This window comes from Perca flavescens, chromosome 8 (genome assembly GCF_004354835.1).
Source record: "Perca flavescens isolate YP-PL-M2 chromosome 8, PFLA_1.0, whole genome shotgun sequence".
Taxonomy (NCBI): domain Eukaryota; kingdom Metazoa; phylum Chordata; class Actinopteri; order Perciformes; family Percidae; genus Perca; species Perca flavescens.
In genome coordinates this window covers 34,327,633-34,354,235 of record NC_041338.1, presented here as the reverse complement: position 1 = coordinate 34,354,235, position 26,603 = coordinate 34,327,633, and the positions used below count along the sequence as shown (strand labels likewise).

The following is a 26,603-nucleotide window of genomic DNA, read 5'->3' as shown; positions in this document are numbered from 1 at the left end:
TCACGCGTTTTTTTGACATTTTTTTGTCACATACAGCAAACATCTCCTCACTATCTGCTAGCTGCCTGTCCCCTGAACACACTGTAAAAAACATCTCCTCACTATCTCTCACCTGGCTGCTTCCAGAACTTAGTGTGACGCCGAATATGAAGAATCGCAGGTTAATAATAATAATTTATACTGTTTATTGAAATTAAATTACACTTTGTTTTTGAAATCACTATACACAGGCCTGAAATACACACGCACATGCTTAGGACCTATTCATGCACAATAGGGAGAGATGTCAGAGTGAGTGGGCTGCCAGTACTGGACCAGTGCCCTGAGCAGGGGTACGGTGCCTTGCTCAAGAACACCTGGCAGTGCCCAAGATGCACTGGCATCTCTCCAGCTACCAATCCAAACTCTGTACTTTGGTCTGTACTGGGACTTGAACCACTGACCCTCCGGTTCCCAACCCAACTCCCCATGGACTGAGCTACTGCCACCCCTGTTGTTAATGCTCATTACATAAGGTCTCTGATGGATCAGAGACAAGTGTCTCACAAATGACGGGACAAAAAAAGAAGAATAGAACTCCAGTGGCCCAAATAAAATCTCAATGACAGCGGGAGGTCAACTTGGTTAACCATCGATTTTTCCCGCTGCAGCACGCTGGTTGTTTTCAATCATTAGTAATGAGGTGATATTGATCTCTGGGGATTTTGGAAGGGCTTGTTCTCACATTAGAGACCAGGAGATCGTTTGGTGTTTACAATGTATTAGTTTAATTTAACAGGGACAATGGACAGTCATTGACTGTCCCAGAATTAGGCCTCTTTCACACTGGCTGCGTGGCGTGTCCGTTTTTATTTCGGCTCCCATGTTAACAGGTTAGACCTTTCACACTGCCTGCGTGACACGCATGTCTCAGGCATGCTAGAAATAGGACCGACGCCTATTTTTCACGTGACACGCAAACGTGTTGGAAGCATTTCCAGGCAAAATAGAATAGGAAAAGATGTTTCTATATTTCATTTTGACACAAATACAGTACAGGCCAAAAGTTTGGACACACCTTCTCATTCAATGTGTTTCTTTATTTTCATGACTATTTACATTGTAGATTCTCACTGAAGGCCTCAAAACTATGGATGAACACATATGGAATTATGTACTTAACAAAAAAGTGTGAAATAACTGAAAACATGTCTTATATTTTAGATTCTTCAAAGTAGCCACCCTTTGTTTTTTTTGATAACTCTGCAAACCCTTGGTGTTCTCTCAATGAGCTTCATGAGGTAGTCACCTGAAATGGTTTTCACCTCACAGGTGTGCTTTGTCAGGGTTAATTAGTGGAATTTGTTCCCTTATTAATAGAGCAAAGGGTGGCTACTTTGAAGAATCTAAAATATAAAACATGTTTTCAGTTATTTCACACTTTTTTGTTAAGTACATAATTCCATATGTGTTCATTCATAGTTTTAATGCCTTCAGTGAGAATCTACAATGTAAATAGTCATGAAAATAAAAAGGAAACTCATTGAATGAGAAGGTGTGTCCAAACTTTTGGCCTGTACTGTACATTTAATAAATGACATTTTGATGTTTAAAAGTCTCTAGGTTTTGACATAAAAGCAGATATAAAAGTCAAAAAAAAAAAAAAGATTATCGATTTTCTAATATTGCACCTGTCCATACAGAACGAAATATTCTTTAGCCTATTTTGCCGTCAATACTGCCGATGTTGTTTTTGCTGTAATCAAATCAGTATATATGTATTTTTATGGGAAACTTACATGTGTACAGACAAGGCTAGCAGCATCAGCGGCACCGCGTCAGACACGTTTCTGGTGTGAAAAGACGTAGAAAACGCCACGCAACAGAAACGCCACGCTCACGCCACGCTCACGCCACGCCAGCGTGGAAGAGGCCTTAGCACATTAGCTTAATTTCACCAGCAGTCCCTGGGCAGGCAACTCCACAAAGGAGTTATGGCATCAAATGTTCTGATTAGGGTACAAGGAATAAACATTATAGGCTACATCATAAGAAATTAAAAACCTGTTCCATTTAAAACATTAGAATATAAAGAGTAATATTGTCACTTTACAGCTCAGAACATTCACTGTCAAAATGTTCCTTTAAAAAGTGCGGATTTGTTTTGTGGCGTGAAACACGGCCACTCTCTCCGATTTTCACTGTGTTTTGTATAAAATGTGGAAAGCTCTCTTTCGGCTTCGATGTTTTAAGGTTAAAGTAATTTAATTTATGAAAGAGGGGCTAGATGTTCAGTTTAGATGTGTGAAAGATTCCTCTGTGTGTGAGGAAATAACTTCTAATACTGTGTATGACTAAAGTACCTTTCATGATTTGGACCTTCACTTGATCTTACAGTGATCTTTTAGTTGCGGTTACTCATCAGGACTGTCCAACTGCTCTAGATCAAAGTAGTCAGAGATGTATACTTTGGTAGATTACCACAGTGAATGGGTCATAAAGGCAGTGGTGGAATGTAACTAAGTACATTTACTCCAGTACTGTACTTAAGTAAATTTGAGGGACTTTACTTGAGTCTGTTCTCTTCATGCCACTTTCTACTTCTACTCCGCTACATTTCAGAGAGAAATATTGTACGTTTTACTCCGCTAAGTTACTAGTTACTCTACAAATTAATATTTTTGCACACAAAACGCATGTAGTTTATAAAATACGATCTTACCAAACAATATAACGGCCTACAAGTCCAGCTGAAACGATTGGACCATTAAACACACAACTGGTTGGATCGTTTCCAGTTTCTACAATGGGGATTTTTCAGCACTTTGAATACTTTAAGTACATTTTCCTGATGCTACTTAAAGACTTTTACTTAAGTAAAATTTTCAATGCAGGACGTTTACTTGTAACAGAGTATTTTTTCTATATTGTAGTATTATTAGTACTTGATCTGAATACTTTTTTCCACCACTGCCTATGAGGTTTGTACCCGTGTTCTCCTGGCTCACTCCGCCCTCTGCTGGTTGAAGGTGGCGAGCCACTCGCAGTCTTTCTTTGTACACTTATCCTCACCGAGGATAAAGGTCCGAGGTTAGCGAGAGCAGGCTCAGGTCGGAGCCATTAGAGGAGGGAACGTGTTATTGTTTGGATAGATGGATGCTCCCCCTGTCTGTTGTCATCCACCCTCAGCCGCCTTTTTAATCTGAGTTAATCCAGACCCCCGAGTGTCTGTCATCTGCTCCTCTAATCACAACTCTGACCCAGAATATTGCTGTCAGGTTGCAGGAGGCATAGATATATATATATTTTTTTCTCTATCTATACTGTACATTTTATAGCGATTCATAAGGAATCAATGTGAAAGAAGCATTTGACAAGTTAATGACAGACACAGCCTCATTTGGAGATCTTATTGCAAGACCGAATGATGGTAGGGGTAAATTCAACCAGGTCTGGTCTCATTTCCTGCATTTTATTCAATTTGAACTGACTAGGTCCCCATAATTAATATTATTATCAAGCCTAATTCAATCTCAGCCAATCAGCCCCCATCTTTTCTTTAATTTTTTTTTGCTTTTGTTTTTTCCCTATTTTACTTATTATTAATGTTTATGTGTTTTAATTGTGAATATTTATACAGATTGCTGTATAGTGTGTTTAGTGCTGTTACATGTTTCTCACATGGAAAAACAATAACTTTTATTAAAGAAAAGAAGAAGCGTTTGACAGTCACCAATCATACTTCCAATCTACTTAAAGTCACTGCACACTCCTCGGAAATGTTATACTACATGTTATTGGAAAGCCCTTTTATATGATAATTATATTGTGTGAATATATGTTTGATTAAGAAAAAAACAAACAGGTTAAACTTCAGTAACTGTCAGCAGGTGCTCATGACGTATGCGAAATTTAGAAGGATATTTCCCAACCCCTTTGTTTTTTAATTTGTCCTGGTCTGTGTGCTCCTGTCAGTGTGCAGTTCGGAGCCAGAGAACATCCAGGCGGTGCCCTACAACCTGAGCAGCCTGCTGGTGACGTGGGAGCGGCCGCGGGCGGTGTACGACGCCAGCATCGAGAAATACTCTGTCACCTACCGAGTGGCCAGCGCAGAAGACAACGTCCCGTCTATATACCTGACCGACGGAGACCAGGATGTGGTGAGAGTCCACTCGCTCATAATATCAATTACTGTTTCCTTAAAGTAGTCTGTGATGCATTTTCCAGCCAAAGCCATCAGTCTACCACCTCTAATAGGCCTCAACTGTCACCATGTTGCTCACTGAAAATCTAAATGCATATCAAAGTGATCAGCTAAACATTGGAGACACAACTTTACACTATTAGGGGGGAGACACTAAAGGCAATAACTATTTTTTTTTTTTAATTTTGAGGTTTTCATATCCTTTTTTCACAAGTCCTTCAAACCATACAATGATATGGGTTGTTTGTTCCTTCCCTTAAATACAGTACCACCCAGAGGAGCAATTTCCATCCTCTTATCTAAACCAGAAAGCATAGGTCGCGGGGTTATGTGTGTTAGCACTTCTGCCTCACAGCAAGAAGGTTCTGGCTTCGAGTCCAGGTCGGTCTGGGCCTTTCTGTGTGGAGTTTGCGTGGGTTTCCTCCGGGTGCTCCGGGGTTTCTTCCCACCATAAAGACATGCATGCTAGGACTACAGTTGAAAATTAGCCGACTGGCTAACACTGGCGCATTTACAGAAATGTTGATTAATGTGCATTGTCCTAATCAAATAACCTTACTTACTAATACAAATGTTTTTTTTTTATTATTTTCTGGGCTTGTATGGCCTTTAATTGACAGGACAGCTTAAAGACAGGAAAGGAGAGCAAGAGCAGGGACAGATTCAAACACACGCTGACTTAAAAAAAAGTCAGAGTAGAGAAAGACTGAAGTTAAGGAAGCTGATTCACAACAAAATTAAAGACAAAGATGAAATGTTTGTAATGACAAACATTAAGTCAAAAGTGTGATTGACTAAGAGTTTTAATATCTCAAAATTATAGACTTTAAAGAAAGTATAATAAGTATTTCAGAACTTAGTCAAAAGTTGATGTTATCTTATACTTATGTTTTAATATCTGAAGGTTTACATCTTGTAATTTCAGTCCAAAATTTGATTTATAATCTCAAAATTGTGACTTAAAATGGCCAATACTTTGCTAAGTATCTAGTTTTTAACCCTGAATTTTGAATTTGTAAATACATACTTAAGTTATTCATTTTGACTTATCTTCACTCATTTCCAATTTTTGTTCTTTTCCTGTCAGAGATGGGCTTCCATATTTAACAGCAGTATTACAAGATGACAAAAGATTTTCTTTTAATACCTAGACAATCTTTAGCACAAAGTGCTAACTGAAAGCATTGGGAAACTGCCTCCCTCCAAACCATACAACGATATGGGTCGTTCCTGCCCTTAAATACAGTACGACTATTTTTGGGGGTTTTATGGCCTTTAATTGACAGAACAACTTAAAGACAGGAAAGGAGAGAGAGAGAAGGGACGACTCGCAGCAAAGGGCCGCTGGTCGGATTCAAACACAGGCCGCTGCCAAGGACCCGTCGGTCGTGGTTTTAAACACGTCTTCAACATTGTGAAACAGTCGCTGTTTGGTTAAGTATAGGCACAAAAACTACATGGTCAAGTTTAGAAAGATTGTGGTTTGGGTTAAAATGAAACGTTCAGGTTACACACGTGTTTGTTAAGTTTTGGTTGAAAGTCCTGTGTTTGGTGCTCCTATACTTTGTCACCCTACTTCCTGCTTATCTGTATAATTACTACAGCCACTAGAGGGCGCCATCACTATAAGCTTAAATACAGGTCGTTATTGGTGCTTGAACAAATACCTATGGAAGCATTTTTCAGGGGGAGGAAAGTCTCAATATTTTCCCAATTTCACCTGTATTTTCTCCTCTTAAAACAATGAATAATACTCTAATCATCTTTATGATTGTTCAAAGCTGGTGTCATTCCTTCCCCCTCCACCAGGGAGCGATACTGGATTACCTGTTGGCCAACACCAGCTACGTGGTCCAGGTGGTGGCGGTCTGCACCAACGGTCTGTACGGACGTGTAAGCGACCTGCTGACTGTCGCCATGCCCATCGACGACCCCGGTAAGAGCGACCGAGACTGAGACTGAGCATAGAGTTCGGCAGATGAACTGTACACATATTCCGCATAACGGTGCAATTTTTTAATTTTTTTTTAAGTAAAAGACGGAAAACTGCTTCTCTGGCTTCTTAGAACGGAGCAGAAAAGACTTTTAACAAAAAATCAAAGAGTAAAGAAAGACAAACTATAGAAGCCGATTCACGACAAAATAAAAGACAAAGATAAAACTTTTGTAATGACAAAACATTAAGTCAAAAGTGTGATTGACTAAGAGTAAATAATGACTTTATAAATTGGAACTTATGAGAAGTAAAAATTATGACATTTTAACTTGATTTACTACATAATGATTTTGATTTAATATCTCAAAATCATAGAATTTATAGAAAGTATGATAAGTATTTCAGAACTTAGTCAAAAGTTGATGTTATCTTGTACTTATTTTAATATCTAAACGTTTACATCTCGTAATTTCAGTCAAAAATTCGATTTTTATAATTTATATTCTCAAAATTGTGACTTATTACTTAATACTAAAGTATTTGCCATTTTAAGTATCTCATCTAAGTATCTTGTTTTTAACGCTGAATTTTGAATTTGTAATTACATAGTTACGTAAGTTATTCATTTTGTCTTCCCTTCACTCATTTCCAATTTTTGTTCTGTCAGAAATGGGCTTCCATATTAAACAGCAGTAATACAAGATAACAAAATATTTAACACCTAGACAATCTTTAGCACAACGTGCTAACTGAAAGCATTGGGAAATGGCAAACCGAGTGACAAATATACCTAAAATTACAAAATTATGAGGGAACCAATTTACTGGCGAAACTTAAGGACAGACTTCTGAAATGGGTTAATGTCAGTCGTGCCGTAAAATTCCTTCTTCTTCTTCTTCTTCTTCTTCTTCTTCTTCTTCTTCTTGTTTTCCTTTTCTGGTCATATGTTTCATCACCAGTCACATTTTATTTCCATCCTCCCACTCATCTTTCCTCTGAACCCTGGATGAAACCACTGATATTTATTTATTTATTGTTCTTCTTCCTCTTTATCTCCCTTTTTTACCCTCCCTACCCGTCACTCTGGGGGTGTATATTCTGTGTTTTATTAAGATTTAATCGCACACACACACATCCAACAGATTCTCACTCCCATCGCGTAAAATACGGACGATTGGTCAGGTGCCTTTGGCGTTGTTATTGACTCTAAAAGTCTTCTTTAGCATCATATCTAAACACGCTTTATCTAAACACGCTGGTTCGGGACTACTGGCGTCACTTTTGACGCAGTTAGGTTAAGGAAAAGTTCGTGGGTGGGCTTATGTTTCCATGACACGTGGGACAAGAACGGGATGGTTGGGTTTAGGAAAAGAAGAACGGGACGGTTGAGTTTAGATAAAGAAGAACGGGACAGTTGGGTTTAGATAAAGAAGAACGGGACGGTTGGGTTTAGGAAAAGAAGAACGTGACGGTTGGGTTTAGGAAAAGAAGAACGGGACAGTTGGGTTTAGGAAAAGAAGAACGGGACAGTTGGGTTTAGATAAAGAAGAACGCACGGTTGGGTTTAGGTAAAGAAGAACGGGACAGTTGGGTTTAGATAAAGAAGAACGGGACAGTTGGGTTTAGGTAAAGAAGAACAGGACGGTTGGGTTTAGGAAAAGAAGAATGGGACAGTTGGGTTTAGGTAAAGAAGAACAGGACGGTTGGGTTTAGGAAAAGAAGAACGGGACAGTTGGGTTTAGGTAAAGAAGAACAGGACGGTTGGGTTTAGGAAAAGAAGAACGGGACGGTTGGGTTTAGGTAAAGAAGAACAGGACGGTTGGGTTTAGGAAAAGAAGAACAGGACAGTTGGGTTTAGGAAAAGAAGAACGGGACGGTTGGGTTTAGGTAAAGAAGAACAGGACGGTTGGGTTTAGGAAAAGAAGAACGGGACGGTTGGGTTTAGGTAAAGAAGAACGGGACGGTTGGGTTTAGGTAAAGAAGAACAGGACTGTTGGGTTTAGTAAAAGAAGAACAGGATAGTTGTGTTTAGGTAAAGAAGAAAGCAACGGTTGGGTTTAGGAATCGTGACCTGCCGGACACGATCCCCGGTCTCCTGGGTGAAAGTCCTGTGTTGTTGTTTATCGGTGTTTTAAGCCCCCAAAGTCTCCTTCCAGGCAGCGCTGCCTGAAGGCACAAGGATTGGGCAATGGTTAAGGTTAGGGTTAGGTGCTTTGAAGTCAATGGTTGCAGCGCTGCCTGGAAGGAGGCGTTGGTGACTTCAAACCCCGTGTAGCTACTGCTCTCCCCGGTGCGTTCTACAAACACTCTGAAGGGCGCTTTTTGCGTCACTTCTGACGCTGACAGCCACTGCCCAAACGTCCATATTTTATTAGTTTGGAGTGAGAACGGGTTGCTTTTTCTGTGTTCAACTGTTTCATACGTTTCTCTGTCTACTCTTCAATTGTGCTTTCTCTATATAGTATTTCTATATTTCTAAGATGATAGAACATGTTGGTTTGGGGTCATTTCTAGAGTCGTCCATCTTTGTTTTGTTTTCATTGTGTGGCGTCCGTTCCTTCTGCCTCTCACAGTAAGAGAAATGTTTGCATGTGTCGCAGCAGCATTTTGTGTAACATGGATTGCAATGATAATCATAGTAACTTTGTATTTCAACTGAACCTTATATTAAATAAACTAATATGTCTGGTGACAAAAAGAGAAAATACCCTGCATCCTATTTCAGTGTCAGCATGCATGAATGGGTGATATTCTGCAACATCTAGCTTTACGACTGAATCATTTGTGACACCATTATCTATGGAGCATGTTTATGGAGCTAGAACAGTGACAGTAAACTGTGGTATTGAAAATGAAAATTGGCATTGAAACAACAAATATTGGCACTGAAAGATGTTGAACTGAAATATAAAACACAAACATCAAAAAGTTATAATCTCACAATCCTATTATATTATTTCAATTTGACATTTTTTGGCATTATGAGAGTTTTTTTTTTTTAATCTCTATTTTTTTATTACGCAGTCAGGATTTTTACAATGTCACTGGTTTTCACTTTCAACTTTCTGTCACCGTTTTGGCATAGAACCGCGCCCTCTTTGTCCCTCCCCACTAGCCCCTCCTCTCTACGCCAAAAACCGAAACCGAAAACCAGTGACAGCATAAAAAAAACTGTCACTGAAAAAAAACAATCAAGAAAAAATATAGATTTACATTTGAAAATTTTAAAAACCTCTCATAATGCCAAAAAATTTCAAATTGAAATAATATAATAGGATTGTGAGATTATAACTTTTTCATATTTGTGTTTCATGTTTCAGTGCCAAAATTTGTTGTTTCAATGCCAATTTTTATTTTCAGTACCACGGTTTACTGTCACTGTTCTAGCTCCATACATGTTGGCTAACCAAACATAGGCCCCATATTAGCTGCACTTAAAAAATGATGCAACTCTTGCCACGAAAGTCCGAGGACAAGCTTGCATGATGGCAGCTAACAAAGACTTTTGCAGTTTAGAGCGGTCATAAAGATACGTTAGCTTAGCGCTACAACCGCTCGGCTCGCTCAGCATTAACGCTAGCTAGGTCTTTATCTGTAATTATTAGCCAATTAAACCAATTGATTAATACATAATTAAATAGAAAGAACACTTAAGATTTGCTTGTTACAACTTCAGTCATTCAGTCAGCAGATTTTGGCTTTTTTTTCTTCTTTTTATTATCAGGATATCATTGTATAATTTTTATTAAAACATTAAATTAAAAACTATAACATATTTTAATAAAGTTAAGGAAAGCATTTTCAAAGCTGAAGATGTTTGATGGTCAATTAACGTTCTGTTGATCGACAATAAATTAATGAACTAACAATGTGAACACTAAACCAGTTTACCAGTTGTTTTATTTTATCCTGTCACTGATTTTATTTATCAGATATACTTCAACAAGAGCTTCCCACGTAACGAGATAAAGTTTTTAGAACTTTGCGTCGTTCTGCGCCAAATCCAGATTCATCTCCCTCTTCTCCCATTTCATTAAACTTGTAAAAGCTCACCTCATGCTTCACACACCAGTCTGATCTGGTCTCCATGATGTGTGACTTAGCCTCAGACAGGTAAGACACCACCACCCCCACCTGTCCCCTGACATGCCCGCTGTGTGCTGTGCTTCTGAGCTCGCTCAACATATCATCTGGCATTTGCAAACAACTCTTTTTGCTTTTTTTATGTTTTACAAAGAGGAGGATGAAACCGAAACATGATTAATTGCAAATGCTTTTTGGTCAAGGTTTTCTGGACAGACAGAGATGGACGTAGGGAGACAGAGACCGAACAAGACAGACCGAGACACAAAGCTACAGAGAGAGACAGAATGAGACAGAAAGAGACAGAGACAGGAAGAGAGAAACAGACCGACACGAAGAAAAAAGAGAAGAAGAGACAGGAAGAGCAAAAGAGACAGAGACCGACAGACAGAGACACAAAGCAACAAAGAGAGAGACAGAGACAGGAAGAGAAAAAGAAAAGCTGAGAGAGACTGGAAGAGAAAAAGAGACAGAAGGAGACAGACAGAGACAGGAAGAGACCGAAAGAGGCAGAGTCAAAATGACAGACTGAGACAGGGAGACAGTAGTCGCTAGGACGTTACGGTGCTCAGTCAAAAGTTTTCTGTGTTTTGCTTTTTGTCCATGCATGCAAGTCCAAATGTGTCTGTGTTGCATGGAAGTGTCTGTCACCATTTCTTATTGTGTTTCTCATGAAGCCAAAATACTGCTTGAAGTGATGTGCGTACAACCTTTCCCTCTTTTCATTATGAAGATTATACAGAGTATTTTTAGGTTTAGAGAAAACAAAACTAAACCGAAAGTTTATCTTTTCATTTTTCTAAAAGCTATCCAAAAACACAGAGTCCCAGGGTTTGCCTTTTCCTCTCCGTGATGTTCTCATCACACTGTTTTCTAATTGTTTTACCCTTTGTAACGCGTCTCTGCCCTTTGGCATTAGGTTTTCTTACATTTTCAACCCTCAGGAAATCAACACCAACATAAATACACCTCAGAGAAATGCAAAGGTCAAAATAGGCAAGAGTTAAGCTGTGTGTATTTCATGAGTTTGAATTTTTCTGAGTTATTTTAGTTCTTGTTTTGAGAAACTTTGGGTAACAGATAATGGAACATGTGCCTTTTTTTTTCAGAAAATGCCCTGGATCCAGACTCGGATGAATTTGACGATGAGGTAAGGAAACTTTTTATTTTTCTTCAAACACTGCATGTCATGCATGTAACGATTATTTTATTTGTCAATTATTAGTCGATTATTTTCTCAATTGATCGATAAGTTATGGTCTATAAATTGGTGAAAAATGTCGTTCACGTTTTTCCAAGGCAAGATGACATCCTCAAATGTCTTGATTGTCCACAAATCAGTTCAGTTTATGGTCACAGAGAGGAGAGAAGAAAATGGAACATATTCACATTTAACAAGCTGGAATCAGAATTTTTGACTTTTTCCATAAAACAATCATTCGAACTGATGAACTAATCGTTATCAAAAAATATTTTGCGATTAATTTAATAGTTGACAACTAATTGTTTTATCTTTGCAGCTCTACATTAGTCTGGCTATCTCCAGACCAAGCTCAATCTTTTAAGATTGAACATTAGTCTGGGGAGTCTGCTCTGTATTTTCTTCTGCACAAGAGGCGTGATCAACGGGCGTAGTTGAAATGACTCTGTACGCAATTGGATAGTCCGGTCGGTAGTAAGGCAAAAACATCCTTCTTTTGTAGGAATTGATCCAGGGAAAGTTTCCGTTCCATTTTCAGAGAAAACGCCTTTGAAATCTTTTAAAACCGCAGCGACAGCGGCATCAACGGGTTGCTGCGCTTCGGTGGCCACCATGTTGAATGTAAACAAAAAGCTGCTTGCCGTCGCTTCTCTATCGTCATCGTGATAAACCCGCCAATAGCGCGCCTGGTGGATAAGCCAGTTTGTGATTGGTCCCCGCAGATTTGTAACGGAAGCAGGATAGATAAACGTACAGGTTTCCAGCCTGAGCTGCAGGGTGAAATCAAATGGTTTAGGTAAACCTCTTTCTCACCAACAGGTCAACTATGAACCCAATATGTCTTGGAATGAACCAGTCCAAACCGAGGATTACGATCGGGCCTGGATTCCTACAAACTCACCCAGAACCACGACTTCGACCACGACTGGATCACCTCTTTTACCTTTACCTGGCATCAGAACGACAACAGCAGAATCTGTTCGGAGGAAAATCACCTCTGATTCAGTTTCCCCAGTCAGATCTACCCAGTATGGTCAAGTCCTGAGCCATTCTGAAGAGACAGCGCACCGCATTACCTCCACGCGTCCGCCAGAGGTCGCCCTACAACCCGGAACAAAAGGAGACGCTCAATTCAGTGGCAACGCTCCCCTTTACTCCACAACAACAACCAAGGAAGCCTTCATTTCCACTCCCACTACTCCTGTATACCCCAGTGCAAAGACACAAGGCGTTCCTGGAGTCATAAGTCCAAAAGACTCCTCTGAACAAACAAAAGGCGACGTTAGTGCCACTACGTCTACACTCACCAGTGCAAAGACAAAAGGTGGTAAAAGTATTTCATCACACAGCGCCGTGACCACGACACTGAGGTCTCGTACCAGCGACGCGAGCAGCACAACAACACCGTCGTCCTTCATCCACGCCGAGACCGCCCGAGGCTTGGCGCGTCCAATAAGCGAAGACACCACCACCGATGGAGATGTGTCTGCTGGACCCGGGGGGCTTCCAGAGATCCAAAGCTCTCAACCTTCCTTCTCTGGCAAAGTTGTTCCACGTAGGCCCACGAGTCCCAGCATTCCTCATTTTTCATCTACCACGACTTCTGTCCGGCTGAGTGGCGTTCTCTGGCAGACCACACAGCCCACGTCCACTGGTGAGCGCCCCTTTGTCCTCCCCTCCACCTCCACCTCCTTCTCCTCCCCTCTGTGTGACACCGCGGACCCCTCCATTTGCCTGCATGACCCTCCCTCTTCGTCTCAGCCTGTGTTGTCTGCCTCTGCACTGGACTCCCAGCATGCCGCAACCGCTTCGCTGTCTAGCAAAGACCAGGCTTCTCCTTCAACCCCCACGCTCCCTGCCTCCACCCTGCCTCACCTCCCTCACCCCTCGCACCCCCTGTCTGGTTGGGATCCTGTCTTCCCCGGTGTCGGGTTCGATGATAACGATAGCGATGGTGATGGTGATTTGTTGTCTGGGTCTTCGTCTTCGTCGGTCTCCTCAGGTGACCCCTCAGTTTTTAGCGATACCCCTCCTCTCCAAACGGTGCCGGACCCTTCTGGCACCGTCGCCGCCGCCGAGCCGTCCGAATCCTCCTGGGATCCTTCACTCTCAACGGTCTCCCTGTCTCTCAGCCCCACCCTCCAGCCTTCAGTTCTCCTCTCTGACTTTACCCTTTCCGGCACAACTCCGGGCTTGTCCCGTTCTTTCTCACTCGGGTTTGAGGACGCAAGGTACGCCACGGGGAACACAATAGAGTCATTTCTCCCCGAGGTCAGCGGTGATGGGTTTTCTCTAGCTAGCGACATGGACCCCATGTGCGGCTGTTCTCTGGAGCCGTCGGCGTCCTCGTCCTGGTTGCATGCCTCTCCTCATGTCCCCCTGCCGTCCTCAGCCTGGACCTCTGCTAGCTTAGAGCTTTACTCTAGTGTGGGCTTCCCTTCGGCCTCTGGTGTTGTTATAGACTATCTTCCACGCTCTCTGTCTGTGGCCGTGTCTGACGGCCTATCTTTAGACCAGCCTCTGCTCTCCCATAGCACTATCTCTCCCTCGTCGTCCTCTTCACCCTCCCTCCTTGTCCGAGTCACCCATAGTGACCTGCCCGTTTCTGTTGCAGCCGCAGCGTCTGGCGCCAGGGACCCCTGGTTCTCGGCATCAGACGGGACCCCCGCCCTACAAACCTCTGCCCACCCTTCCTCACCCACAGCCTCCCCCTTCACCCCCACCCCAGAAGGAAAGGCGTTAGACATTAGCAGCAGTGCCTCCGGCTCGGCGCTGTTCCCCGACTCCCAGGAGGGCGTAGATCAGGAGTGGGACAGGGTTCAAACATCAGCCTCTGGAGAGAGCGTGTTCACTTATTCAACCGACGTCGCTAACATCGTTCCCCCGTCTGCGACCTCTGAATCCGGCCAGGCCCCCGATGATTTGGAGGAACGCACCTCGGCGTTCTATTTTGAAAGCGAGAGCGGCAGTGCCGGCACCTCGGAGGTTGGAGGCACGGCGGCGCCAACCATTCCTGCTGTAACCTCGGCTTCACCCTGGTCGCTGGGCGGGGAGGAGGAGAGTGGCTCAGGGCAGGGTGACAGCCTGTACGACAACGAGACGTCCTCTGACTTCAGTATCTCCGAACGCACAGAAAGAGAGTCGGAGACAGAGGAGCCAGTCGAAGGTAAAAAGCCGTAAAAACTGCATTTCACCTGCAAAATACCAAGCGATCAGGAAAAGTTCTTCTGGACATCAAATAGATGACTAATCATCATCTATCACCAACAAAGATTCATTTCATTTTTGTCTGTGAATGCGAGAAAATTCATGCATGCAAGGTAAAACGTCACCCATAACAGTCACCGAACAGGATCCTATTATTTTACTGAACGTACCATCACTATCTTTATCATCCTCTGAGACTCCTTTATTCTATCACTCATTCATCCATTTTCCTATCCACTTATTCCGGAGTCTGTCCCAGCATGCATTCGGCGAGAGGTCTGGTCAGGATGGCTCCCATCTCAGAGCTCAGTGCTACACCATTGCGCTGAATTAATCCATACGTTAAAAAAGGGAACTCTTCAGTGATTATAAGAAGTAAAAGTGAACTCATAATTATTACTATTACAAAAAAGCTTAATGCTTGTATTATCTTTGCTGTGCATCGATGGACACCAAAATCATTTTAGGTCAACATGTTGGCCACCGTGGCCGCTCATCCAATATCATTACAGATTCCTGTTGTGTTAAAGTATATAAAATGATGTCCAAAATCACTCAATTGCAATTTGAGAAACTCAGTTTACAACTCGGTGTCAAAGTGTAAAAGCTCTTTTCTTCCCAAATTCTTTAACCCTAACCCTTTCTTACCTTTATTTAACCAGGAAAAAAAAACTCATTGAGATCAAAAATCAATTTTTCAAGAGTGTCCTGGCCAAGACAGGCACCGGTACAATCACACAGAGCACCCTAAAACATAAAACAAAAAGGAACGCAGCAAATATTTATAAGTCAACCACAGTCATGAATGCATCAGGCAAAACATCTACAGCCAGATGTGTCTGCCTCCAAGTCATCAAGGATCCTCTTAAAAGCAACCAATGAGAGTAGCTTGTTAAGTTTGGAAGGTTTTCTGTAACTTGTTCCGGGTAGCCTTTTTTATTTTTACCAGTTTAGTTTTGGCCTCTGATTGCCGTGACAGATGTTATCCGTCACGGCCACCAGAGTGCAGCACAGCTCTTTGAATCCGTTTCTGACTAACCTGCACCGTTTACACAGCAGGGGTGTCACACTCAACTTCTCTAACTGTACATACACACCGCCGCCGACTTGAGCTGCAAAGAAGCTCCGGCCGCCCTGTCAAGGACACTTGTCAAAAAGTCCGGGGAAGCTGTTTGACGCTTTGGCCGCTCTGACGTGGCAGCATTCTTCCATCATGTTCAACACACGATTGAAGACAAAGCACAAGCAGCCACTGCACGGCCAATACACTGACACTAGAAACCTTTTATAAATTGCATATATAAGGACAGAATTTGTATTGTTTGTTGGTTACAGCGGTGTCTGTTAGCAGTTAGCTCGCTCGTTAGCCGCTGAACCGCAGCAGAATGCAGGCAGAGCGAGCAGCCGCCAGCTGTTGACCCGTGCAGGACTTCACCGTGAGCGGACTGTTTAGAGACCATGTGACGGCACGTTAACTGGTCCCTATACGCAAACAACGTCACATCATAAATGATAGGGGAACCCAGCAACGGCGATTATGAGATTTCCCTCCATTTTCATGGAACTAATGTCTTGGTAGGAACAAAAGTTTACATCGTATGTTTCTCCAGAATCAGCCAGCGAGAAGTACGTCTATACTCCGATTGCCGCTGAACCGCGTCATAGCTCATTACCATAAAGTTGACCAAAGTTCAACTTTCTGATTGACGCTCAAAACGCCCAAAACGTGACGCCGACAGATTTGACGCTCCTTGCAGCTGAGAGAAGCCAGCTTCCATTGAAAATGAATGACTTCCGGTATATTTAGACGCTCAAGTCGGCGGCGGTGTGTACGTACAGTAAGGGCCACACTAGAAAATGAGTCACATCAAGGGCCAGACATGTACAGCTTATTGCCATGCTTTTATTTAATCAAATATCTTTGACTGTATTATCACATATCTCATAGAGTCTTCTCACATGCAGTTTGGGTTTACATAAAGCCCTAAAAAAGTGTCTTAGCTATCGCAGAGTTTAGCAAGTCAAGCAAAACAAGGATTACATTTTTAACAGCAGGCTACCACACCAGAATATGCAAACCGACCGGTTGTGCGGAAATATCGGAGTGTCAAAGTCAGCAAATCTGCCAAATTCTGCTTTGAGTGTCGCGTAATTACAGTTTGAAAACAGTTTGTGGTCTTTTTGGTTTGGCGCGCAACTAGGCGGGCCAAAATTTATTGTGAACCCAAATTGATACGCGAGCCGTATCCAAATTTGCCACGTATGGTGTACAGTCTCAAAAAAAGATTTATAGTCCTCAGTAAAGTGATAAAACTGTTGCTGACCGTTGTGTCCAGTGACTCCTTTATCTCCTTTTTAACAACTTTTATCCCTTTTAAATAGCTTTTTAAATAACTGAACCAGCAGGAGTTTTTAAAGGAACACAGCGACTTATTGGGACGTTGTCTTATCCCCCGTATCCCCCAGAGTTAGATAAGTCCATACATACCCTTCTCATCTCCGTGCGTGTCATAACTCCAACACTAGCCTAGCTTAGGACAGATCCTGGAGGTAGCTGGCTCCATCTAGCCTAGCTTAGCACAGACCCTGGAGGTAATTGGCTCCATCTAGCCTAGCTTAGCACAGACCCTGGAGGTAATTGGCTCCATCTAGCCTAGCTTAACACAGACCCTGGAGGTAACCAGCTCCTTCTAGCCTACTGCTCTCAGTAAGTGACAAAATAACGCTAACATTTTCCTATTTCCATGTTGTGATTTGTATAGTCACAGGGTGTAAAAATAACAAGGTCACTATGCTATTACTACTAGTAACTGTTGATTCTATTACTCCAACTCTGAGCGCTCCAGGCAAACTCTCTGCTCCTCACCACAGGGCGAGCAAATCACTCCGCCCAAGTAGCAGAAGTAGCAGTGCTTCACCTTCTGAGAATATAGTTCCCAGTATGTATACGGTTAGAAGATGGCTGTCTCTCATGTGATCTTGTTATTTGTACACGCTATGACTATACAAATCACAACATGTAAATAGGAAAATGTTGGCATTATTTTGTCACTAATTGGGAGCAGTAGGCTAGGTGGAGCCGGTTACCTCCAGGATCTGGGCTAGGCTAAGCTACCGGTGGAGCCATCAGACAGCGTTACAACACGCCCGGAGATGAGAAGGGTATGTATGGACTTGTCAAACTCTGGGGGTTACTGTGAATAAGCTAAAGTCCCAATAAGTCAGCGTGTTCCTTTTTAAAGTGGGTTTTCCACATGAATGGTCCCATGTGCCCGCTCTAAACAGTATAATTTGTTAAAAATTAATTAAAAAGATTGTCTGATTCTGAAAAACATTCCCACAATAGGTTTAGTGGGCGCACTGGTCCTTATGTGCGGGTTTTAAAGCGCCCATATTATGCTCATTTTCAGGTTCATAACTGTATTTTAAGGTTGTACCAGAATAGGTTTACATGGTTTCATTTTCAAAAAACACCATATTTTTGTTGTACTGCACAGCTCTCTCTCACTGCTGCAGATCCTCTTTTCCCCTGGTTTCTGTTTTAGCTACAGAGTGAGACTGTGACGTCACAGTCCGAGCCGATTTTGAACAGCTCACTAGGAGACTGAAGACAGGACACATTCAGAAACCGTATCTCACTCAAAACAGCATGGATGGATTTTTTTCAAAGTTTGTATGTGTGTGGAAGCACCAGAGACACAAAAGAACACCCCAAATCCCAGAAAAAGTGTTTTTTTCATAATATGGGCACTTTAAATAACTATTCAGGGGGTTTTGCATGTCGTACCTCATTAACAACAAGTCATGTATGACGTAGGCTACTCAACAGAATTTCAGTCCTTTTTTCTAAGGAATACATTTAATACCAAGGTTGATTTTTAGATTGGGAATCAACTTAACTCTAAATCATTCTATCAGTTTGTATACTGACTTTCTTCCTTCCAGGCAGCAATTATTTTTTTATCTGCAGACAGATAATCCATCACATTCACAGGCAACAAAAAGCTTCCTGTATTTACTTCAAGGACACTCTGGCTGTTTCTTTTACATGCGAGAAACCTATAAATTCCTGCTTTTATTTGTATTGTATTTAATTGTGCTATTTTTTCTTTGCGTTTGCTTTGTCCTGCTGTATGTTTTTTAGTTTCCAGCGACAGCAAGCTCATGAATGTCCTGCTTTTTTTTTTTTTAGATTTATTTTTTGAATGGTGTCTGTGCATGTGGCTTTATTACAACATGACAAAGACTGAAGATTAACTCATGGGGGATAAAGCTGGTGAGCCGTTCACTGTGTAATAAGCAGGGCTACACGGAAGTCCCCACAATTCTTCCGCAGATTTTAAACACTTTTATTTTAAATAAAACTCAGAACGTTAACACATCTCCACCCCAAGCAGAAGAACAGTCCACTAAATTCCACAGAGTTTCATTCTGCATCACCTCTGAAAACTCTGAAAGTAAAATAAAAATAAAATAATCTGCATATCCAGGCTGTAATAATAATCAATCAGCAAGTTTAAAATCTCTTCATCTGAACCAGTGATCTAAGTCCAGAGGGCACTATATGTTTAAGGCAAACCAATGGCTGCCTGGAAGGTAGGATTTTTAGTATTATTTTGGTGTGAAACATAAAATCACCGATATGATGATTTAAAAATCTTGCCGTTGTATTTCCATATCCGTGCCCCTGACATTCTGACAGCCGGATGTACAAAAACCTAACTCCATCTTCACGATTTAGTTTGTCTTTTAAGTCTTTTCATTTGGAAATGTGAGGGAGAAGTTAAATTCTCATCCGATCTTCTGTGTGTCACTTTGTCTCTTTGGTCTCTGCCCCAAAACAAATCATTTTTTCCATCTTCTGTCTGGGCTTTTTCTTTTCCTTTTGCCCATTATCATCTTTATCAGGGTGTCCAGGGTTTTTAGAGAGGCAGAGAGAAATCGGTCGGATGGATAATTGAATGACTGAATGAATGAATGTGTTGTACTCTGAGGGTTCACGGAGTAGAAAGCAGCCTCTTTATGAATTAGTCAACAGGGCTGACCCAGCCATTCACGGCGGATCTGAATCAGTTTGTGCAGAAAGAGTTAAATTCAGACAAACAGCCTTCCAGTCAAGGTTAATCCATGCTAGGGTTTTCGTTACTGGTTATCCGATGATAATGGGAGGATTCAGCAGCATCGGCTCAGCGAGGTCAAGTTCCACCTTCAGGTTTTTCTATTTTTTTTATTCAAAGTTACAATAATGGCGCTTGATTGACCCCAGCTCAACGTTGCTGCTGTTAGATGAATATGTTCTCACTTGCTCTCCGGTGGATTATGATCCTTTGTGCCTTTCTGAGTTTGGCAGGTTTGAAAAAATTTGACTAGTTTAGTGAACACGGTGGCACATCTTGTTCGACCACTGGGCTGTTAACACGGTTTGTGTTGCGTTCTGAAGGCTCGATGGTGTTTTAAGCCCCCAATGTTGACTTCAAGGCAGCGCTGCGACCATCGACTTCCAGGCACCTAACCCTAACCTTAACCCTAACCCTAACCATTGCCTAATCCGAGTGCCGACGACGTTGGGGGCTTAAAACACCAAACGCTGTTCTGAAGTAGATATTGGATATTACAGTGTGTTGGGGTTTTCGCTCTGCTAGTCTATATCCTTGACGTTCCACTTCTGGGATTGTTGGATTAGTAATGTATTTTCGTCGATGTCCTTCCTCTTTCTTTGTGTTGTAATTTTAAACTCTGGTGGATTTATGAGGATAACTGCTCCTCAGATCTCCCAATCTGAGTTTTTCTCTTGTTAACCTTGTTAAAGCTATAAGCTCCATAAGTTAAAATCTACATAAAAGACATGACATAAGAAAAAAAAATCATAAGAAATCACATCGGTATTTTCACGCTTCTGTTGTTTTCTTTAACCTCCCCAATGTAGCTCAAGTAGACACAATTATTATATTTTTTTCTTTCTTTATTGAAAAGAAAAGAGACACTGGGTCTGTGCTTTGTGACAAGGCAACACGAAAGTGCCTAGGCGTAATTTACAGGGGTGTGGAGGGGGTTACAACCTGGCCAATGCAACCCTCCTCCCCCCCAAAATCTATTATAATTCCTTTACATAAATTGATGCAAACAAAGGCACAAATTGTTGCAGAGAAATTCACCAGAATGCAGAAAATGAAGTGTTTGACGTTGAAATCCCCCCCCCCCAATGTTGAACCCAAAGTTACACCCTTGCGAAAGTGCACTGCAAGATTCACGGTTGAAATCATTGGGAAGGATGTAGACACGTTTTGAGCACCCTGGACGGTTATTTTGACCTCTTTTGGGGAGTGAGTTCTTTTTTATTTTTTGAGGGGGACAAATCAACCGCTCCAAAATCTACACCAGTTAGTGTAGGCAACAGGTGATGGCTCACTCTTCTTCTCTCAGTGGCTTTCATGTCTCTCCTCTTCTGTTCTTCCTCTCCAGATGCCAGTAACAGCAGCCACGAGTCCAGAGTGGGTTCGATCCGCGACGGGGAGAGGAAGGCTGTGGTCCCTCTGGCCGTCATCTCCACCCTCACCGTCCTCGGCCTGATCGTCCTCATCAGCATCTTCATCTACTGGAGGTCAGAACTGCTAATAAAGCCTGATTGTTTTTGGCCATTAGACGCCAGAAGAAGTCCACAGCTGGACTTCAGTCTTGTCCTGTGAAAGGGATTTTGTAGTTTTTTCCATTTACACATCCAGCAGGCACAGAGCAACATGGATATTATTATGAGGGTTCAGCGTATAGCCCTGCACGGGGCCAAAAACTCCAGCCCTAACCCGGACCTGGCCCGTGGTGTTCAAGCCCTACCCGACCCTAGACCAACATCAATCACTTTTAAGCTCTCTCTGACGCGCACACTCTTTGATGCGCGCTGTCTCTGCTACACACGCAGACAAACACACACGTCACACGCTACTAAAATGGACACAATGAGGAGAGAAGCTAAAATAAGCCCGAGTCCGATCTGTTAAAAACAAAAAAAAGCCCGAGCCCGGCCCGAATGGGCTTAGCCTGTCGGGCCCCATCGGGCCCCGACGGGCTTGCGGGGCTCTAGTAAAGCTGGGTTTTTTAGAAAATAATTACTACTTGATTCTACTTTTTACTACTTACATTTTTTACTGGCCCCTATACAAATTGTTTTAGGACATGTCATAGCTTTTACTGACCAATCAGAATGGTGTGAATAATCTATCCAGCATTTTTTAATGCACACACACACACACACACACACACACACACACACACACACACACACACACACACACACACACACGTGGCCCCTTTAACTCCCCCTGCCCTTCAACCCCATCATATCTCATATAATATAATATGTGGGAGGGAGAGTCAAGTGGGAGACTTTAGCCAGAAGACTCATTGACGTATTTATCTGGAAAGCTGAGTCTCCTTGAAAGGTGTGTCTGTGTGTGTGTGTGTGTGTGTGTGTGTGTCTCTTCACCAGCAGCCCCTTCACAAACATTACCTCCTGTGTTGGACTGTTGATGCGGCTGCTGGCTGAATGAAGCCTTTCAGCTGCTGCCGCCGCTCACTTTTGACAGCATTGACAGTGTTTTGGATGCCTCTCGGCTGACCTTGAGAGAAGCTGTTGTTTGTTTTTTAATGAAAAGGATAAGCGGTTACAGATAATGGATGAATGATTGGGAAAACTGGATTTGTAGCAAACAAACGTTTCTTTGAGAATGTTTAAAAAAAAAAAAAAAAATTGTATGCCTATTCAAGACCTAAGCCTAAAATATATCTTCTCGTGCTGTAAACATCTTCAGCTGTGCAGTATGCCCTCAGCTTCCCACTCAGACTGTGAAATAACCAACTTCAGAAATCCGATCAAGGACACGCTGTCAAATGCAGTGTAAACACTTCCCGTGACATTTTGTACATTTCTCATCTGGCGCGCCGGAGACTCTGCATATTGTTCTTGTTTTTTTAGGCTCTGCTTGTTGTTGTATCTCCAAGATTGAGCATTGCTAAACTGGTAATAATCTGGGGAGCAGGGGGATTAATGCTCGGTGAAGGATGTACCTCGGCTGCAGGCAGCCCACGCTGCGGCGAGCGTCCACTCAGCCGAGCGCGTCCAGAGAGGACTCGGGGGATAGAAAAGGACATCCGCGAGATTATGTCGGACAGAAAGAAACATGTCAGCGCCTTGTAGGGGCGAGCAGCAGGAGGCCAAACTGCGCTAATCTGGCTGCTGTGGTGTCCTTGTTTACTCCCTCCTGACAACACAGTGCTCATTTGGACACCAATGCTGTGCATTTGAGGTCAAGTAGTTTGATGGGATTTTTGAAAGTTCACAACAAGATGAGAGATGAACAGCAAGTCAGCACGTAGCTAAATAGTGTTTAAAGGCATCGCATCAATTCCAACTAGGGCTGGGTAATATATCGACATCCATATATGAGCCTAGATATTGTCTTACATTTTGGATATCGTAAAAAGTGTTGTCTTTTCCTGGTTTTAAATGTGATGTGATTTTCTGAACTTACCAGACTGTTCTAGCTGTTTTATTTTTTGCCTTTACCCACTCGTCGTTATATCCACATTATTGATGATTATTTATTTAAAATCTCATTGCATATTTTGGAAAAGCACCAATAGACACATTGAAGCATTGAAGTATTTGGTATTCAAAATATTGGGATTATTTTATGTACTCCATATCGCCCAGCTTTAATTCCAACTTTATGTATGTACTCTTGTACAGTGCTGGGTAGTAACTACTTACATGTAACGGCGTTACATAATTTAATTACAAAATAAAGGAAGCCTAACTGTAATCCATTAGTTACTGGGAAAACGTGTGTAATTATATTAGTTACCTATGAAAATGTTCCCGAATACATTGGGGGTTACATCTGAAATATTTCTGTTTAAAAGCTTTAAAATTAAGTAATTATAATCTTAAATGAGACCAAGACTTTGATGTGTTGAGACCGAGACGAGACCGAGACTTTAAGGGGTTGAAACCGTAACCAAACCAAGACTTTGAGGGGAAAGAGACCAAAACGAGACAAAGAGTTTAAGGAGTTGAGACTGAAACGAGACGAAGACTTTGAGGGGTTGAGACCAAGACAAGACTGAGACTTTAAGAGGTTGAAACCGAGACCGAGACTTTGAGCGATTGATACCGAAACAAGACCAGGACTGTGAGGGGTTGAGACCGAGACGAGACCAAGACTTATCAAGATCCAAAAGATCCCAGTTCTATAAAAAACACCCACAGAAAACAAATTAAGATTCTTCCGCATTCAACTATTTTATTGTCATAATTGTATCATTAGAAATGCCTTATTTAATTATTTAAAAAGCAGCTGTGGAAATGAACATATTTAACCCGAAAGGTGTCACACACACTCTTTAAATGTTCTGGAAACTTCCTCATTCAGCTTTATCCTTGATTTGAACTCATGATGTCCCTAAGTGACACTCACATCCTGGTAGCGGTCATGTGACATTTTGTAAATTTGTGTTTCCATGACAACATTTCCAAGATGGCTGTGGGTATGGTCAACAGATATGACAGACTCATTTAAAAAAAAAAATTAGTTTGTTTCTAAAGTAAGATTCAAGTCATTTAAGGATTCTAATGAATGGCCACGTTTAAGAAGTTCAGAGTGCTGAACAGGTCTAACTTGACGAATGGAAATCCAGCTTTCAGTGGAAACAAACGACAGATTCTCACTCCCATCAGCTGCCTTTGGCGTTGGTATTGACGCTAAACGTCTCCTTTAGCGTCCTATCAAAACACGCTTTATCTAAACGCGCTGGGTCGGGACTACTGGCGTCCCTTTTGACGCAGTCAGGTTAAGGAAAAGTTCGTGGGTGGGCTTATGTTTCCATGACACGCGGGAAGACCTGGACAGTTGGGTTTAGGTAAAGAAGAACGGGACAGTTGGGTTTAGGTAAAGAAGAACGGGACAGTTGGGTTTAGGTAAAGAAGAACGGGACAGTTGGGTTTAGGTAAAGAAGAACGGGACAGTTGGGTTTAGGAATAGAAGAACGGGACGGTTGGGTTTAGGAAAAGAAGAACGGGACGGTTGGGTTTAGGAATAGAAGAACGGGACGGTTGGGTTTAGGTAAAGAAGAACGGGACAGTTGGGTTTAGGTAAAGAAGAACGGGACGGTTGGGTTTAGGAAAAGAAGAACGGGACAGTTGGGTTTAGGTAAAGAAGAACGGGACGGTTGGGTTTAGGAAAAGAAGAACGGGACAGTTGGGTTTAGGAATAGAAGAACGGGACGGTTGGGTTTAGGAAAAGAAGAACGGGACGGTTGGGTTTAGGTAAAGAAGAACGGGACAGTTGGGTTTAGGAATAGAAGAACGGGACGGTTGGGTTTAGGAAAAGAAGAACGGGACGGTTGGGTTTAGGTAAAGAAGAACGGGACAGTTGGGTTTAGGAATAGAAGAACGGGACAGTTGGGTTTAGGTAAAGAAGAACGGGACAGTTGGGTTTAGGAAACGTGCCACGAGGGACACGATCCCCGGTCTCCTGGGTGAAAGTCCTGCGATGTTTGACCCATCCTTTCCCCCCAACCAACCGCCATACGACGGGCGCGTTTTGCGTCTCTTCTGACGCTGACAGCCTCTGTCCAAACATCCGTATTTTACGAGTTCGGAGTGAGAACGGGTTGAAATGAACAGTCTCTTCAGACTCGTCGAGAGAATAACTGTTTGTGTTTCTTCCAAAACCCGTCTTTAATCTCAGAGCTCAACCCTTTTGCTGCGTTTGTGTGTGTGTGTGTGTGTGTGTGTGTGTGTGTGTTTTTGTGTGTATGTGTGTGTGTTGGTGATAATCCCTGATGCCCATTTCTGGCCGAGACAACGCAGGTTCATCAGAGGCAATCTCATCCGTTTAAAAACTTGTCAAGGATTAACAGAACATCTTTTTTTCCTGTGTTTTTTGGGAGATTACTTGTATTCTCCAAAATCTGGGCTAACACAGAGTCACATAAAAACAAAAGCATCCTCTGCCTTTCAGTTGATCCTCCGCTCAGATTCAGTACAGGCTGAAGCATGGCATCAATGCAGATATATGAATACGTATATACAGTATATTCAGTATTTGTATTTTCAGTTTAGGATTTTTTTTTTATGGACGCTTCTGTTTTTCTTCCAGTATGTACTTTCTCTATTTATGTAAAACAATAAACCATGTAATCCTAAATTTTGTCAAACCTAAAATATACAGTAGATCATTTGAAATTAACCTTTTATTTCTTCATATATGTTTGGACAAAAGTGACTGCTTTATTTAATCTCAAACATTTCATGGTTGATATTCAAATTAAAATACATTCTGATGTGTGTGTGTGTGTGTGTGTGTGTGTGTGTGTGTGTGTGTGTGTGTGTGTGTGTGTGTGTGTGTGTGTGTGTGTGTGTGTGTGTGTGTGTGTGTGTATAGGACTTGTTTTCAGACGGCTCACTTCTACATCGATGAAAGCTCATCACCCAAAGTCATTGCTGCAGTGTCCACTGCTGCATTGACTTCTGGTAACACACACACACACACACACACACCCCACATTTGAGGACCAACAACATAGACACAATAAGAATTAAGTCCAGCAAGTTTTATTTATTCGGCCCCAAATCACAAATGGCCTCAAAAGTCTTTACAATCTGACTTGATTTTGTGAATTAATGAAAAAAAAACGTGAAACTCAGACCTATTTTTTTTTAATTGTCCTCACTTTCCTAAAAGTCCTCCCTTTCAAAATTGTTTCCTTTTTCTAAAATCTAATTTCCTTTTAAAAAACATATGTAATCACAAAATTTCTAAAATGTCTTAGATTTCTCAATACATCCGTATGTTCTAAATATGTTGTTACTTTCCCAAACACTTTCCTTTTTTTATTTCAATAATGCAAAACACATTAACACATCTTTAGAAATCTGGCTTACCACTTTCTCTCCTACGGGTAGATCAGTGTTGTTTCCTGTTTATTGAATTTCCTCT

General features: G+C 41.9%; 1 protein-coding gene across 2 annotated transcripts in view; it reads left to right on the top strand.

Moving 5' to 3' along the window:
- Positions 1 to 26,603, top strand: part of ptprz1a (protein tyrosine phosphatase receptor type Z1a) — a 143,311-nt gene that overhangs the window by 79,947 nt on the left and 36,761 nt on the right. For both annotated transcript variants that reach the window (XM_028585486.1, XM_028585485.1), the window contains exons 9-14: positions 3,955 to 4,139; positions 5,993 to 6,119; positions 11,312 to 11,352; positions 12,223 to 13,057; positions 21,073 to 21,211; positions 26,049 to 26,137. In XM_028585486.1, the coding sequence (XP_028441287.1) occupies positions 3,955 to 4,139; positions 5,993 to 6,119; positions 11,312 to 11,352; positions 12,223 to 13,057; positions 21,073 to 21,211; positions 26,049 to 26,137 (1,416 nt within the window). The remainder of the gene's footprint in view (positions 1 to 3,954; positions 4,140 to 5,992; positions 6,120 to 11,311; positions 11,353 to 12,222; positions 13,058 to 21,072; positions 21,212 to 26,048; positions 26,138 to 26,603) is intronic.